Here is a 10,545-nt window from a genome sequence, read left to right as displayed (position 1 = left end):
ATTCATTAATTCAGCAGGTACTTATTGAGTGATTTGGTGCTGGACCCTGGGATAGAATGAGAAAGATGAGAAAGGTCCTTACACTTCTTTGGCTTCTGGTCCTGGTGGTGGCCATAGCGTTTCTGTTTAAATATTTTAACCTTTGTTCTGCTTTGCTAGTAATCTAAGAACCACATGAAACAACTGAGTTGTGAGGAAGACCATCTCTAAACCCTACCTACCTGAAACCCATCAGCTTCTTGCTTGTCTCCTGGTGCCACCGAGTCCAGACCCCGTCACTTCCTATGACTGCTGCAGCGGCTTCTGACTGGTCTTGCGCTTCATTTTCCTTCCAACAGTGAAAATCAGGTCATGTTACTGCCCTCTCAGACTCTCCAGGGCTTTCCTGGCTGATAAAGCCCTGCTTAGCTCTGTCGTATCTCCCTCTACTCTTGTTGGCTGCTCTAGGCCAACCACAGCACCGTAGGAGAGGGAGGGATGCCAGGCTGGTGCCCTCCCACCTTGGGCCTTTGTACCAGCTGTCTCCTCTGCCTGCAGTGATCTTTCCCTGATGTTTGCATAACTGTCCCCTGATCATCCACATCTCAGCTTAGATTCACTACCTGAGGGGCCTTTCCCATCACCTCTTCGTAGCCCCAGTCACTCTCAGGCACGTTGCCCTATTTTATTATCCTTTTCTCACCCATTTAGTCTCTGAGTTCCTTCCTTAGAGCGGATGCACTGAGAAGCTCAGGGTTTTCACTGCACCTAGAATAGTATCTAATATGGTAGTAGCCCTTCGATCACTTGTTGAGTGGATGCAATGACCTAGGCAGCTATTTAGAGAGCACTTATTTGGGGAGATAGAGAGACATGGACAGGAATGCAGAAATAATTAGCAGTAGACTCCTGCTTTTGAGAAGTGGTAGACTGAAAGATGTATTGCAGTTGTATTTGCTTTACAGTAGAATGCTTTTGGGGGTTAGCTTTCAGTGAGTAGCTTATTTAAAACTATTATTTTGAAGTTAAATGTCACTGTAGAAGCTCAGTTGAATTATGTAATCTGAGGGAAAGAATTAGTTCACAGTGTAGGACTCACATTTCTTATCAATTCAAGAAGCATTTTTTGTTTGTTTTTAATTTTTAGAAAGGTTCATTCAATTGGAATGAAAACGCACTGAGTGAAATAAAAAGAGATCTTGACCAGCCCAGCTTGTGTGGCTCAGTGATTGAGCATCAACCCGTGAACCAGGAAGGAGGTCACGGTTCGATTCCCAGTCAGGGCACATGCCTGGGTTGCGGGCTCGATCCCCAGTAGGGAGCGTGCAGGAGGCAGCCGATCAATGATTCTCTCTCATCATTGATGTTTCTGTCTCTCTCCCCTTCTCCCTTCCTCTCTCTGAAATCAATAAAAACATATTTTGACCAGAGATCTACTATTACCAGGAGTGTGCTGTACCTGGGGGAAGACTTAAAAAGGACTAAAAATGAAGGTCACTGGTAGTGGAGCCCCCATAATTACAAAATAGAAGAATTTGGGAATGGTGACCCAAAATTATAATTTATGTTTCTTGAAGCTGTGTTTGCATAGCAAGCATGCTGTTTTTACTTAAAGTGTTTCTAATGGAGGTTATGAGGGACTAAACTCTTTAGGTTTCCTCCTGCCAGTCCCCTCAGCCCCTGTCCCCAGGAACTCACCTGGTTAGAGGCCTAAGACGTGGAATGGACAGAAGCTACTCCTCAGCACAAGATGACATGTGAGATTAAATATGTATATTTATCTATATACATGTGTGTGTGTGTGTGTGTATACACTAGGGGTCCTGTGCATGAATTTGTGCATCTTGAAAGAAACTGGTCCGCGAGGCTGCAGTAGGCACAGGGGCGGGTCCCGGCCCATCTCCGCGCCCCATCCCAGCCCCTGCCACCGTGGCCCCACAGCACTGGCCCCGCTTGTACCCACAGACGGTGCAGAGTGATTGGGGCCCGTGCCAGCAGCAGGTGCGAGCGGGGCCGGTGCCATCAGTGGGTGTGAGCGGGGGCTGCTGCCCTGATCGCCCCTCAGGAGCAGGGGAGGTGGAGAAGCCCTTAAGGGCGATCAGGGCTGGCAGCCGCTGCTCACACCCACTGATGGTGCTGAGTGATCAGGACCGGCACCAGGCACCGGCAGTGGGTGTGAGCGGCAGCTCCAACGCTGGTAGCAGGTCGGAGCACTGGTCAGGACTGTGCCGGGCAGGACCACAGCATGTGGGAGCAAAGAATTTTTTTTTCTTTTTCAAGAATAGTCAGTCCATTCCCTTTCTATGTCCCTGATTCATTATAATCACCAGTTCATTCTGTACATCAGATTATTTATTCACTTGGTTCTTAGATTCACTTGTTGATAGATGCATGTTTGTTGTTCATAATTTGTATCTTTACCTTTTTCTTCTTCTTCCTCTTCTTAAAGGATACCTTTCAGCATTTCATATAATACTGGTTTGGTGGTGATGAACTCCTTTAGCTTTTCCTTATCTGTGAAGCTCTTTATCTGACCTTCAATTCTGAATGATAGCTTTGCTGGATAAAGTAATCTTGGTTGTAGGTTCTTGGTATTCAGCACTTTGAATATTTCTTGCCATTCCCTTCTGGCCTGCAAAGTTTCTGTTGAGAAATCAGCTGACAGTCGTATGGGTATTCCCTTGTAGGTAATTGAGTCTCTTTCTCTTGCTGCTTTTAAGATTCTCTCTTTGTCTTTTGGGGAGCAAAGAATTTTAAGTAACCACCAGAGGCTCGCCCCAATGACAGCAACTGGCGCCCTGCCTTGATCTGGCACCCCCGCTCACCTGATCTACCATCCTGCCTCGGCCAACGCCCACCATGTTCCACACACACACCCCAGGTGGTCAGTGCACGTCATAGCGACCGGTTGTTTGGTTGTTGCGGTTCATCCGCCGTTCGGTCTATTTGCATATTAGCCTTTTATTATATAGGAATATTGACTACCTAGGAATTCAGGATTTTTAGAGATCATCATAGGCTGGTTTTGGTCAGGGACAGGACTGGATGGGGTTTTGAAGGGTATGTGATATTAGCTACTATCGGTGGTGGTTCCATGTGCCGGAGTTTTGTCTGTGCAGCACCCCCACACGCTGAGGCTTACACAGGTGAGACTGTGCCCAAGGCTTCCCACGTGGACAGTAGACTGGGCACAGAAGCACACTTTCCATGATCACTGTGGGGAGAAGGCGGTACTAGAGCAGCTGCCTGTGGTCACAGGCTCTAAGTGGCAGACCTGGGACTTCCAACGGGTTATTGCATGACTCTGACTTTCCTGTGTTTCCTGTTAAATCATGATTCTGCCAAGTAGAGGGTCTGAGGCAGAGACTTGTCTGGAATATCGTGGAAGGCATTCTGGGTCAGCTTAGTTGCTGATTGCTACATGGTTTGAGGGACCGCAGGATTCCACCAAATTTCTTACTAATCAGTCTGCCTCAGTTGGCTGTTATTACTTCGTTTCTTTGAGGCAAGTTCTGGGCTCTCACTTCTCTTCAGATAGGGATAACATAAGGAGAGGGGTGTGTTCATCCCAGGCCACCTAATGTGAGAACGGGGTCCCTTTCTCCCTGGTGGAAAGCTGGGGCAAAAGGAGGGTCATTCAGCAAACAGTTACTGAGTAACTCCTCTCATTCAGCTCCTGGGGACGGACAGCCGAGGGAACAGTGTGGGCCACGTGGAAGGGTGCAGGTCACGGGGGGAGCAAGGAATAATTTAGGCAGTTGGCCCCTGGGCTGAAGAAAGGAGGTCCTGGCATATTTGGGGAACTAGGAATGTGGGGCTGGATTTGGGGATTATTAAGAGTTTTAATGGGAAAAAGGAGTTGGAGAAATAAGATTCTGCATGCTGGGCTGAGGCGTTTTCCGTAACACTATGGGCACTGAGGGACTGATGCAGGGTTCAAATAGGGGGCATGAGAATCAGAGTTAGAAACACTGCCCTGGCAGAATCTGCGAGAAGGGAGAGAGAAAGGCCAGTTATAATGCAACAGACCAGGTGAGAGATGCCAAAGGTGGGGGCTCAGGTGGTAGGCAGGGAGTGGACAAAGGGACAGGTTCAAGGAAACTTTCATGAGGTAGAATCTGAATTAGTGACTGATTATCTTTGTGGTGTGAGGGAGAGAAAAAAAGTCAAGAGCGACTCACAGGATTTCATTTGCAATCTGTCCCCCTTGTTTTATAAAGGTTTGCAGCCCCACTGCTGAAGGTCCTTCTTAATGCCAGGTTTTAGAATACAGCCTCAGCTCATTTGCCAGATTTTACCAACTTGGGCTTTACAAACTGGAAAACATTGCTCTTTTTTTTGGCTGACATCTCGTTTCCTTTTTTACTGTTTTTAACTTCTGAAATTATTACAGTAATTTTTGTACTTCAAGGAATTGGTAAGAGCCTCAATAAATGAATAATCAAAGAAATGAGATCACTATCACAATCGACTGCAAGGTCATATGGTTCATGAGACAGTGGTGGGCTACAGCGTGGCTTTCTGATTCCCCAGCAGTTTATGCATCTGTGATAAAGTAGTGTTTGGTAGTGGACAGGCATAATATGGGATTCTGCAGAATTGTCAGTGAAATGGAGGCAGGTATCACTGTCCACTCTCTTTACTGACCACACTGGTCACACCTGGTCATTTCAGCAGCAGCAGGCACAGGAAGATGAGGTAATCAGGCAGGTCACAGTGGCACAGGTTGTATTCTCATCCCTTTAAGCTTTTACCACTCGGCGAAATCCTGGTCTGGAGGTGGGATGTGATCTGTGGTTTACCCAGGACCCCGGGTTCCACTTTTTTCTCTGGACTAATCCGGCTCCCAGCCTGGAGCCTGAGCACACACTGCATTAATCAGACTTGCTGTAATGATCACATGGTTTTCTCGCTGCCTCCCCTGTTAGCTGCCGCTTGTCAGCAGCTGGCGGAGCTGGAGGCTGCAGGCTCCTGTCTGCAGAAAGCCTTTTACTTCGGAATATTGGGGGGTGTGGAAACCCCGCCTCTTTTTTCTGCACTTTGCACCATCTGACTGACTAAATGGTTGTCCTCCGAACCAAAAAGGCTACCAGACAATCTAAGGAAATTGTCTCTGTCTAGGTCATGTTCGCATTTGAAGAATTCAGGTATGTTCTGGTTTCGTACATCTGCCTGCCGTTGGGTTTTTGTTCTCGCTAGGTTTTTGCTGTGTAATGACAGCTTAGGTTCCGGCTGGTTCTCACACACAAAAAGGGCTCTTCTCTGCATTCGGTGGGGTCTCTCCAGGCATGGGGGTCGGAGGTGCACGGTGGTGCTGGTCAGGGTGTTTGCTGCATGCACGGATGCAGCGTGGGTAATTGTTTGCTGGTGTGTGAATTTGCCGAGGGCCCCACCTTGTGCCTCATTTGAGCTGCTGTTGCAGGTGTAGAGTTAAGAATACAGAATAGCAACTGTTTATCCAGAATGAGTCTGTTGATAGCTTTTGTTTTTCTTCCTTTGTCAAACTCATGGAGTCGACTGCTCTCTTAAAAAAATGCTAATCGTAGCAGTGAAGGTGAAATTCTGCAAGTGTGTCTGCTTAGTTGAGATTTGATTTTGGCTCTGATTTTCCTCATCGTCGATAGCAATCTCATGGCTGGGCGGTTTTCTGGGAAGTGCCTTGGTAATGTCTTGTTAACCGGAGCCTTCTTTGCTTTTGTAAGCTTTTCAGCTGCTGTAATTATTAATGCTGCAAATTGGAGTCTTTTGTGAATCTTACTCCCTCTCTTTCCTCCATCTCTTCTCTGGGAATCTGTGTCTGGGGGTGAATGTGGGAAGGGATGTTCCAATAGAGATAGTTTCTAAGAAATGAAAATAAAGGAGGTAGAATGGGAGGGCCACCAGTCATTTATGTGCATGTTTCCATTTCTGTGGAACATATGGAGGAGAGCATATATGTGTCTGCTTCTGACCTCGGACAGCTTCTCGTTTCTCACATGGGATTTCTGTGTATCTTAGAACTGAGCATAAATGCCATGTTATGGGCAAAGATTGTGTGGGAACCTCAGTTCTGTTTCTTATAGGCCCTTTTTGTTCCCTCCAAATGTTGCTGCAACAGACATTAAAATGATAATAGAATAACCACTTTTCATTATTTGCAAGAGGAAACTAGAGACCTTTTAGTCAAAATCAAGGGAGTAGCTGAGAGAATCATCAGCTGTGCACACGGGTCCCCCGCCCTTCCTGTAAGCGTGGGGCTTTGGATCCAGGAAGTTATCCTTTGTTTAAGAGTGTGCCCCTGCATTATTCCTGATGGGTCGGGCTTGTGAAAGGGATATTCCTTCCATGTGGCAACATGCTCTGGTGACATGGGGCCTTTGCCCTTACACAGGGACCAGGCTTATTGTTTTCTAATAGCTCCATTAACAGCTAACAAGAATTTATTTAATGCTGGACAGGTTACAGTAGATCTGTCCTTTAAAAATGGAAAAGGAGCCCTGGCTGGTGAGACTCGGTTGAGTGTTGTCCCGTGCACCGAAGGGTCACCAGTTTGATTGCCGGTCAGGGCACATGTCCGGGTTGCAGGTTCGATCCTGGATCAAGGTGCATGCAGGAGGTGGCAGATAGATGTTTCTCTTCACATTGATATTTTTCTCTTTCTCTTAAATAAATCAATAAAAACACTTTTAAAAAAAAAGGAATGAAACAGGAGTCCTGGGTTCTAATCCCAGTTTCAAAATTAGCTTCTCTGATCCTTGTGAGAGTTTCGGAAGAGTTCTGTGAATTATAGAAAGTGGTAAGATTGTAAGGTTTATATTTTATTGTTAGCATTTATTCTATGGAGTAAGCCTTAGCTACTGAACAGAGCTCGGAGCCCTTCCCTACATTTCCTGAAGAGGGATGTGTATCAAAAAGCCATTCCCGTTGTGGTGGGCTCCTAGCCCAAGAGCTGGGTCTGAAGAGGTAGAAAAGGGTTAGAGTGAAAGACCACCACACTGCTGACCCGAGAAAGTGGGGCCCTCTATGGAAAGTAAGCCAGAAAAGAAGTCATCTCTTACCCCTGCTTCAATCTCCTGCCTGAGCTAGCCCTGAGCACTTTGCTGGATGTGATTGCAGTTTGTGACCGCTGCATAGTACTGGACAAGTGGCTGTCTTCTTTAGTCACCAGGTCCGCATGTGTGGGGCCAGGTGATCACAGTGGGGCAGCACAGGCACTACAGAGGAGCTTAGCTCAGTGGTTCTCAACCTTCTGGCCCTTTAAATACATTTCCTCATGTTGTGACCCAACCATAAAATTATTTTCGTTGCTACTTCATAACTGTAATGTTGCTACTGTTATGAATCGTAATGTAAATATCTGATATGCAGGATGGTCTTAGGCGACCCCTGTGAAAGGGTCGTTCGACCGCCAAAGGGGTCGCTGGTTAGCTTTTTAACTGAGGCCAAGGTGGTTCTCAAGCTGTAAGAGGCAGAAGAATCACCTGGAGGGCTCTGAAAACTCATTGCTGGGCCCCCTCCCAGAGGTTCGGATCTAGTAACTAGGTCTCGGTTGGGGCTTAAAACCTGCATGTCTAACAAGTTCCCAGGTGATTCCTATGCTGCAGGTCTGGGAACCAGAGAACCATTGGCTTGGGAGAAGCAGGCAGATTGCCTTTGAGGTGGGAAGTGTGCGGCAAAGGCAGGGTGGAGGTGGAGGTGGAGGTAGGAAAGAAATCAGGAGCCAGAGCAGCACACAGGCAGGTGGACCCGAGCCGTGCGCTCGTAGGAGGTTAAACGGGCCGCATGGGTCACAGCCCTCCTCCTCCTGGGAGGCCTCAGAGCGGTGGAGAGCACACTGATGTGAGGATCTTAGGATTGTCATCTGGACTATAATCCTGGTTCTGCCATGCACTGTCTTTGGATCTTTCTTTGTCTCCATTTTCTCAACTGGAAAATGGGGATAGCAGGTCTCCACAAGCAAATCTATAATGCTGTCAGCATTAAATGAGAACGTAAACTTGCTTGATAAATTACAGCACTCTTTCTATATGAACATAAGGGAGGAAAGGGCATTGAGAGTGACTCCATCCTCTTACCCACACACATTTACAGACCTCCATACACCTCAACTCGAGAGCACAGGCCCACACTCATTGTTAAAAGGAGGTCAGATTTTGACATGGACACATGTATATGCTGACTCCCTATTGGACTAGGAGTTCTTGAGAACTTTTGTGAATCATAGGTTTTTTGTTGTTGTTTTTAGAGAGAGTAGAAGGGAGGGGGAAAGACAGAGAGAGAGAGAAACATCTATGTGAGAGAGACACATCGACTGGTTGCCTCCCACATGCACCCCCACCAGGGCTGGGGATCAAGCCTGCAACCAAGGTACATGTCCTTGACTGGAATTTAACCCGGGACCCTTGGTGCATGGGCCGACGCTCCAACCATGGAGCCAAACCAGCCAGGGCAATGTGAATCCATGTGTTCTGGGTCCTGCATGCCTAAAACTGCTTGACACACAGTAAGGCCTTAATAAGCAGTTGACTGTCTCACAAGGATTTACCAAAAAAGGAAAAGCCAGCGAGCTCTCCAGCGAGCTCGGTGCAGGCCTCATGGTGCCAGCTGGTGTGCTCACTTAGAAGAGAATGTTGAAGGCTGACCACTGACCTCCGGAGAAAGATGTGACATGTCCTCAGCACATCCCAGTTGCTGGAGCACCAGAGAGCTCCGGCCGCATCACCTGAGGACTCTGCAGTGACCTCACTCTACAACCTGCTGCTGGTTATAATGGTTCGCTGGGGCCTGGGGCCCAAGCCTGGAGAGCTAGAGAACCCCGAGAGCATGAGAGGTCTGGCCAGCATTTTCCAGCGGTCAGGGGTTCTGGCCTCCCATTGACTGCAGTCCGCATCGTTCTAACACCAGACAAGCTGTCCTAGCTGGCTGTTGTTAGACACACTTTTCTTGTGGTTTTGCCTTTTTAAAGAAATTTCTTAGACGAGAAGTGTACTGAATGAATAGTCTAAGTCAGTGGTCAGCAAACTGCGGCTCGCGAGCCACATGCGGCTCTTTGGCCCCTTGAGTGTGGCTCTTCCACAAAATACCGACTTCTTCGCATAGGCCACAAATCGTACTGTACATGCGCACCCGCACGTGGTATTTTGTGGAAGAGCCACACTCAAGGGGCCAAAGAGCCGCATGTGGCTCGCGAGCCGCAGGTTGCCAACGACTGGTCTAAGTAAACATTTACCTGTTACTCCCCACCGCAGAGATCGTCGCCTGAGCACCACTGGAGACAGCTTTGTGGAATACTGGAGTTTTCCTCCCACCGTGAGACCCAGAGCCATGACCGAATGTTCTTCCCATCTCCAGAATGGAGAGTTTTCAATGTGATTTTGGCTCCATAATCCCTCAAGTGAGAGTGGAACCAAAATCAGAAACCACTGTTTCTCAAAGTTCCTGATACTTATTCCTACTTGCTTCCTGGGGAATGTGGTATACCAACTCCAGATCTCAAATCCGCAGGTGGAATGAGTCAGTCACGTGAAAATGGGAAGTTACGACTTTGAGTCTGTTTTCATTGTTTTAATTTTTAAATGTTCTGGACCGATTGAGGTTCAAACTCCAACTAACTTTATCTTCATTCATGCAAATTGATATGTGGTTTTGGGAAAAGATGTACCTTTTCTTGCCCTCCCACTGGAATATTGAAACGAGTTAAAATAAGTGGTTTCAGGGAACCCCTGAAGTTCGAAAGCAGGGAGAGCCCACACTCTTGTTCCCCAGGGTCCTGCAATCCTTGAAGAAACAGGTGTTTCGGTCCAGTGACATTCCACTGTGGTGTGGAAATACATCTCAGGTCAACGGGAGATGGAAGCTGGGCTGGGCTGGGCAGGATGGGGAAGGTACCCAACTTGATTATTGAGTATCTCCTAGGCGCCATATACTGCTAGGTGCTTCTCCCCTGGTAACTTTAACCACATCGCATCTTATAAATGAAAACGGAGGCTCAGGGACACAGAAACCCCCAAATGTATACTTTTACCCAGACCCATCCCAGGAGCACCTGGTTGGAGGAAGTAGGCAGTGGGTGGAGAGCTGAAGGAGAAAAACAAAGCAAGTGGAGGGGGGGGGAGGACAGACACATCTCATGGACTTGGCAGTTCCGCCTGTTTGTCTGACAAGCCACAAGCAAAATGTTATTTTGGGAAACAAATAATTTAGCTCTTGGGATGGCAAAGTGGATATATTTAAAAATACCAGTCTATCCTGCATTATTAAATGTGTTACAGTTATTGTTGAGTTTTACTCAAAGAGAGGCAGTGCTGGGAATCGGAGTCCAAAGATTTGGATACACTTCATAAATGTAAACTTAAAAGCTGTGACCGTGATGAGCCACTTTATTTCTCTGGACCAGTTTCTGCACTTACAGGAAAAGGCTACTTTAAGGATAATATGTAAGACAGAAGTGTATAAATTATAAAGTTTTGCTATAATGCTTGTACTTACAGTTTGGAATTAGTGGAAGCTTTATCAGTTAATATTTAACCAGTTCAGTCTCATTCCCATTCCTCACACTTTTTGCACAGCACAGTAGTCATCTCATGT

The 10,545-nt window shown here is 47.1% G+C and overlaps 1 protein-coding gene across 1 annotated transcript in view; it reads left to right on the top strand.

Annotated features, from left to right (window-relative positions):
* Positions 1–4,967: 4,967 nt before the first annotated feature.
* The window catches only part of EVL (Enah/Vasp-like), an 83,931-nt gene continuing 78,353 nt past the window's right edge, over positions 4,968–10,545 (top strand). Inside the window, exon 1 of the mRNA XM_005877895.2 lies at positions 4,968–5,126. Coding sequence (XP_005877957.1) covers positions 5,104–5,126 — 23 coding nt within the window. The 5' untranslated portion in view covers positions 4,968–5,103. The remainder of the gene's footprint in view (positions 5,127–10,545) is intronic.

The sequence above is a fragment of the Myotis brandtii genome, unplaced genomic scaffold (genome assembly GCF_000412655.1).
Source record: "Myotis brandtii unplaced genomic scaffold, ASM41265v1 scaffold535, whole genome shotgun sequence".
Classification (NCBI taxonomy): Eukaryota; Metazoa; Chordata; class Mammalia; order Chiroptera; family Vespertilionidae; genus Myotis; species Myotis brandtii.
Note: the sequence above shows the minus strand (reverse complement) of the source record. Positions and strands in the feature narration are given on the sequence as shown.